Consider the following 6,632-nt stretch of genomic DNA (forward strand, 5'->3'; position numbering starts at 1 on the left):
TTTACCAGCTCCGCTAGTGGCCAGCGCTCCCTTGAAAGGCTGGTTACACAATGCAAATTTTACCACCTGCTTCATTCTGAAAAAAATGATCACTTGACAAATTTGCGGGCTTAAAATCAAAAGAAAGAAAAATTTAAAAATCTGTGACAGCCCTATTTATTTAGAATGAATTCCTTTTTATAATCTAGGCTTCATAATCCATATCTGTGCACACTAAGAAAAAGTTTTGCTACTCTCACTTCAAAGAAAACAGGTCCTTGAAGTTTAGGCCACATCTAAATAAAATTATACATTCTCTCCCCAAGCCCCAGCAGGAGTTATGCTTATAGCCAATGGGTGCATTTAATGCTCACTTTAGTAATTGGAAGGGGCTAGTCTTTGTGGAAAGCAAGGTAGTCCTGGGTGGTGCTGTTTTGTTTTGTTTTAATTTCATGCTTCTCTTGGGAAATTAACTAGCTTGTCAAATGATGGTGGTGTTTTAGAATCAGCACCTTCCAGGGAGCAGTATTGGTGACTATGGGCCCCGTTACTATGGGGGAAGTTTTCAGAAAACCTAATTGGTAGGCAGATGCCTTTATGGTACAAAACAAACCGATGAGCTGGCATCCTGTCGGTGCCCAGTGTGTGCTGGTACTCACCGAACATTCTCCCTAGGGCTTTCTGGCCCACTCTCCAGCCTGGGCTTTTTTGACAAGTTGGAAATCAAGCTTTGTTGTTCATTATATAAGCAAATTAGTTCAACACTAGTTCACTGTGACCCGCACTGGCGAGGGGATTTCCTCATCTCTGCTGTTCCAGGCCGTTGGTGATATTACTTGTACTTGGACTCGAAACATCTTAAACATCTGACATGGGACAGACCCACACTCTTGTATTATTTATTAATTACTAGAGGCCTGATGCATGAAATTCGTGCAAGAGTAGGCCTTCCTCCCTCCGGCCACCGGCCGGCACCCGGGACCCGGGCTTCCCTTGCAGCCGCTGCCTACAGGCACCTGGGGCTTGGGATGGCTTCCCCCTGGCCCCGCTTCCTCAGGAATGACATCTGGGAGACGTCGGGTCTAATTAGCATATTACCCATTTATTATTATAGATAGATGTTGTCAAATGCTGTTTCTGGTGCCTTGCTTACCTGACCATAGGTAAGAACAAGTTGGCAATGTTGATTCCCCACCTCACTGGATAAATTAATTCTTTAAACCCTAACTCCCCCTTCCCCAGGCCCTGCTTTCTATCTCTATGGATCTGACTCCTCTAGGGACCTCCTACAGCAGCGGTTCTCAGCCTGTGGGCAGTGACCCCTTTGGGGGTCGAACGACCCTTTCACAGGGGTCACCTAAGACCATCAGAAAACACATATATAATTACGTATTATTTTTGTGATTAATCACTATGCTTTAATTATGTTCAATTTGTAACAATGAAATTGGGGGTCACCACAACATGAGGAACTGTATTAAAGGGTCGTGGCATGAGGAAGGTTGAGAACCACTGCTCTAGAGTCAGCAAGGCAGCTAGAGGACAGGAGTATGAGAGAGACTTTCCAAAGCAGACCTTTTAAGATCTGTTGATTTTTTTTTTACCTCTGAGAATTCACTTATACATGAATAATTTTTCAGTTGAAAAAATGAAAAAACCTTTCAGGTCAAGTAAAAAAGAGTGTCAGATGTAGCAAATAGTTCACAGATCCTACAGCCATACTCATCAGATAGTTCTGTTTTGCTATCTGGCTGCAGACAGCCTGGCTGTCTCTGGCATAGGATTATTACTGCATTTTCTAATACTCAGTCATTTTCGAAGTGTCCCCTATGTGATATTCCCTTAATGTCTTCCTAGTTTATATTTGTTTATGTTAAAAAATTTTGGCATTAATATTCAAAGCTGAGGTTTGTATGTAGTGGACATTTTGCTGGTGATCTTTAACATGTTTTGATAAGAAATATTATTGAGACTTTATGAAATAATTGGGAAGATTTCTTGTCCCTTTTTTCTTCCCCCTCGCCCTTCAAGGTGGACAAGCTAAGTTTAAATAACTCTCGATATTGTTGCATATACAGTCTTTGCCATGTTACCCACAGGAAGAAGAAGGAAACACTTGCAAAACACAAAAAACTTCCTGGCTTCAAGATTGCGTTTTATCCTTATCGCCAACCAATGATCTTATGGTGATAGCCCGGGAGCAGAAAGCTGTATTTCTAGTGCGTGAGTATCTGTTATTTTCCAGTGGCCTTCATTTTAATGCATAGACTAGAACAGGAAATGTATTAGAGAGAAAGAAAAGATGTTATTTCTATTGTGTGCATTATATGGTGGCATTCGAAAGTTTATGTTATATATTGTATAAAACTTTGTATTTCCTTTTTTGTATTTCTTTGTCTTTTGTCCTTTTCTTTTTTTGTTGTTTTTTCTGTTTGTTTGTTTTCCCTCTCAGTTTTTCTTTCTTGGCTGCACACACTTTAGCCATCTCTCTGTGGCACTTCGGAGACATGGCTGGGCATTGCCCAGTCCTTGCAAGGGCAGCCAGAGCTCAGCGGGCCGCTGACCCTTTTTGGTGATAATGAGAGCGAGGAGATTGTCAACTCTAATTGAAAACTCACAGTACTGCAATTTCCTATTTGGGACATAAGCGTTCAGCTCATTATGTTTGCTGAAGGTTAAAATTATGGTTTGGGTCAGAGCTTAGGAAGACCTCACTGATCAAGATGAGATCCTATATTGAGTGGCTGTGGGATGATCTTATAAAGCAGATTTACCCTCCAGTAGCATAAATCTAACAGGAAGTTTGCTTGTCATCTAAAGATAAAAGTAGTTTCATACATAAAATAGGTTGGGGGTATATATGAATTAATAACTTTATTATATGGATTTAATTGGAGGAAGGAGAGACGAAGGGTAGAGTTTTATAAATACCTTATTAAAATTTTTGAACATTCTCTTATATTTATGACCCAAATCTATTAATACAGAACTATTAAATTTTGTACTCATCCTTCTAAAGCAGTGGTTCTCAACCTTCTGGCCCTTTAAATACAATTCCTCATGTTGTGAACCCAACCATAAAATTATTTCGTTGCTACTTCACAACTGTAATGTTGCTACTGTTATGAATCATCATGTAAATATCTAATATGCAGGATGGTCTTAGGCGACCCCTATGAGAGGGTCGTTCGACCGCCAAAGGGGTCGCGACCCACAGGTTGAGAACCACTGCTCTAGGGGCCCAGGTTAAATTCATTTATAAATTACTGTTTTAGTATATTACAGTTATTTTATATGATAACTTAATTTTTTCAGCAAAATGGAAATATAGTGATAAAGGAAAGGAAGAAATGCAATTTGCTGTTGGTTGGAGTGGCTGTTTAAATGTCGAAGAAGGGTAGGTACCGATTAATTTTTTGCCTCTATGTGGTTAAATGCGTATATGAAATTGTTTGAATTGTAAGCGAATCTATTTAAGTTTCATCTTTTGGAAAGTGTATGTTCATTCCAACTTTGAGGTGGTAGAGCATGACTCAGTTAGCAAGTTTTAATTTTACTCATCATGTGATTTCTTAAAAACACACACAACTGTTTGGAGAGGATTTAAAGAAGAGGTCAGAGAGAATTTTATAACATCTTTCTTAAATTTTGTCTTCTCCGCCGTCTTCCATTGCTAATTTTATTCAACCAGAAAGTCAAGGGCAGTAATTGTCTTCTCTGCTTCACTGGCATTGGACTTGTACTTAAAGGGGACAGTGCTACAGTAATTCTTTTTTTTTCTTTTCATTTCTATTTTTATTTTTATTGAATTTATTGGGGTGACATTGGCTAATAAAGTTATATAGGTTTCAGGTGTGCATTTCTATAACATGTTATCTCTACATTGTTTTCTGTGTTCACCACCCCAGGGCTACATTAATGCTTAGAACTCACAAATACTTCAAAAAAGCAAGTTGGTGAATTCAAGGTTTCCTGCTAACCCAGTAAGAGTCACACAATCAAATCTCTAACATGGTTACAGGATGGAGCTGCTAGCCTGAACCTAGAGCCAAAACTGTTTCGAATCGCATTTTTATGACCCAAAGCTCTCTGATAAAAATGAATACGATTTTTTAGACTTTGAATTCAGATAAAAGAAAGCCAAGTGGGAGCCCGTAGTACATGCCTGCACATTGTAGATACTCTTATCAAAAAATGAAAATATTTCTCCTTACTAGTAAGTCATTTAGTCTAAAACATTTCAAAGACACTTCATTTCTGCCACGAGTGCAGCGCAAACATACTGGCTGAATTCCTTTACAGACAACAAGCAAAAAGATTGACTTCATTCAGTGATTCCCTGGCGTGTGGGCAAGAGTATTTCTAGTTTCTCCTAATGGTCCTGGGGTTTGACTGGTTAAATAATAACCAGTCAAGGAGTTACTTTAATTTGGGGCTTGTTTTCTGAGCTCCTGACAAATTTTTCAAGCCGACATGTCAGAAAAAAGAACCGCTAAGGAACATCCACCCTAACCTGTGCTTAGAGATAGGTTATCGGGGCCAGTTTGTGCAAAATCTGCACGAAGCAGCCACTGGTTGAAGCACAGTAGGTCCCTGGAGTCTGTGCTCTGCAGACCTGCACTCCCGTGACCAGCAGCGCCTCCTGCCCTCGCCCAAGTTCCCACTGATGCGGAGCAGAGGGGAGTGGGCTGTGGCCACAGCCTGGTGAGCTTTGATACCATCTCAGTTCTGTGACATAATCAGTGTGTCGACAGGTTTTGCTTTCTTTACTTTCATGCTTTTCATGACGATACAGAATGAAAAATACTGCTTTTAAATTACCCTCTAGTGCCAAACCGGTTTGGCTCAGTGGATAGATCGTCTGCCTGCGGACTGAAAGGTCCCAGGTTCGATTCCGGTCAAGGGCATGTACCTTGGTTGTGGGCACATCCCCAGTAGGAGGTGTGCAGGAGGCAGCTGATCGATTTTTCTCTCTCATCGATGTTTCTAACTCTATTCCTCTCTGTTAAAAATCAATAAAATATATTTTTAAAAAAATTACCCTCTAGTGAATGTGGCATTGCCTTTTGTGGGAATGGATTTTATGGTCCTACTTACAGTGGAGTTTGTTGTGTTTTAATATATATTTTTATTGATTTCAGAGAGGAAGGGAGAGGGGAGAGAGAGATAGAAACGTCAGTGATGACAGAGAATCATTGATCGGCTGCCTCCTACACACCCCACACTGGGGGGATGGAGCCTGCAACCTGGACATGTGCCCTTGGCCAGAATTGAACCTGGGACCCTTCCGTCTGCAGGCCAACGCTCTATCCACTGAGCCAAACCAGCCAAGGCTTATGGTGGAGTTGTACTGTGATTTTACTGAGGCGCTGAATCAGACTGGTCCACAGAGCTCATCTCTCACTTACCGCCCTTTAACGTCACATTCGAGAGAAGTAACAGCAGTCCATCCGCTCATGAGATAAGCTCACGCTTGTGTTTTTGTTCCTAGGGAGCATGTCACCAGTGCCCTGTGCATCCCGCTGGCAAGCCAGAAGAGGTGAGGACGGATAAGCGGGGTTTGTTTGCTTTGCTGTGGTTGCTGGGCCGTTCGGTCATGGCTTTTGTTTGTGGCAGGAGTTCCACGGGCCGCCCTGACTGGACCTGCATCGTGCTGGGCTTCACGTCGGGTTCCGTGCGCTTCTACACGGAGGTGAGCGCGGGGCCCCTCGTCGGAAACAGCAGGGACTGGGACACCTAGTTAGGCACCACCGTACTCGTTTGTGACTCCTTCCTGCCGGTTGGGGACGTGTAGTTGATGCTTTATAGAGGTGGAGGCTGGACAGGGGAGGGACGGTGGTAGAAAGTTCTGGTAAGAGCGATACAGAAGAGAAGCCGTATTCTTCTGAGAAGAGAGGGCCTGGTGTCCGTGGAGAACTTGTTGGGGACGCGGTACTCCCTGCCTGGCCGCACCGGCTCAGGTATGTTGGTGAGAAATCAAGCCGGGCCCTTCCCTGTGCCTCCCCCTAGAACGGTGTGCTGTTGCTCGCACAGCTTCTGAATGAGGACCCCGTGCTGCAGCTCAAATGCAGGACCTACGAGATCCCACGGCATCCGGGCGTGACCGAGCAGGTATGTGAGGGTTCTCTTCCAGCACCAGTGGCTTTCCCTGAAGTCGCGTCTTTCTCTGTATCAGGTGGAGAGGTAAAGCTGTCTTTGTCTGACGGCACAGTTAAGCTGCACGGTCACATTCTTGAGATACAACCAGTTTACAGCTGAGCAAAGAGAACACCAGTCATGCTTTTACTTATTTAATGAAGTTTTGCATGTTTGTTCTGCAGTCAAATAAAATACTTTAGTCAGAAGCCAAGAAAGGTTTCTTATTTTTAGAATTTAATAGTGACTTAAAACAAAAATGGGATATTATATAACTTTATATAGTTTTAATTTGGGTTTAGGTATCAAAATATATGTGCAAGGTGTCCCCCCAAAAATGTATCCACACTTTTTCCTGATGGCTCAATTGATGTTGCTTTCTTTTCAGATTTAACCCGTTGGAATTAATAATTATTCAAACTATGTATACAATTTTGGGGGACACCCCATATATTCGATCCTTCTTTGTACCACCCTGCTTCCAAAGGTTTAAAGTTAACAGGTGTATATATTGTGTG

General features: G+C 42.2%; 1 protein-coding gene across 1 annotated transcript in view; it reads left to right on the forward strand.

The window, feature by feature from the left end:
* Nucleotides 1–6,632, forward strand: part of RAB3GAP2 (RAB3 GTPase activating non-catalytic protein subunit 2) — a 49,958-nt gene that overhangs the window by 2,937 nt on the left and 40,389 nt on the right. Inside the window, exons 2-6 of the mRNA XM_015562345.1 lie at nucleotides 2,058–2,202; nucleotides 3,295–3,376; nucleotides 5,471–5,518; nucleotides 5,596–5,671; nucleotides 5,989–6,090. Coding sequence (XP_015417831.1) covers nucleotides 2,058–2,202; nucleotides 3,295–3,376; nucleotides 5,471–5,518; nucleotides 5,596–5,671; nucleotides 5,989–6,090 — 453 coding nt within the window. The remainder of the gene's footprint in view (nucleotides 1–2,057; nucleotides 2,203–3,294; nucleotides 3,377–5,470; nucleotides 5,519–5,595; nucleotides 5,672–5,988; nucleotides 6,091–6,632) is intronic.

The sequence above is a fragment of the Myotis davidii genome, unplaced genomic scaffold (genome assembly GCF_000327345.1).
Source record: "Myotis davidii unplaced genomic scaffold, ASM32734v1 scaffold174, whole genome shotgun sequence".
In the NCBI taxonomy this organism is placed as follows: Eukaryota; Metazoa; Chordata; class Mammalia; order Chiroptera; family Vespertilionidae; genus Myotis; species Myotis davidii.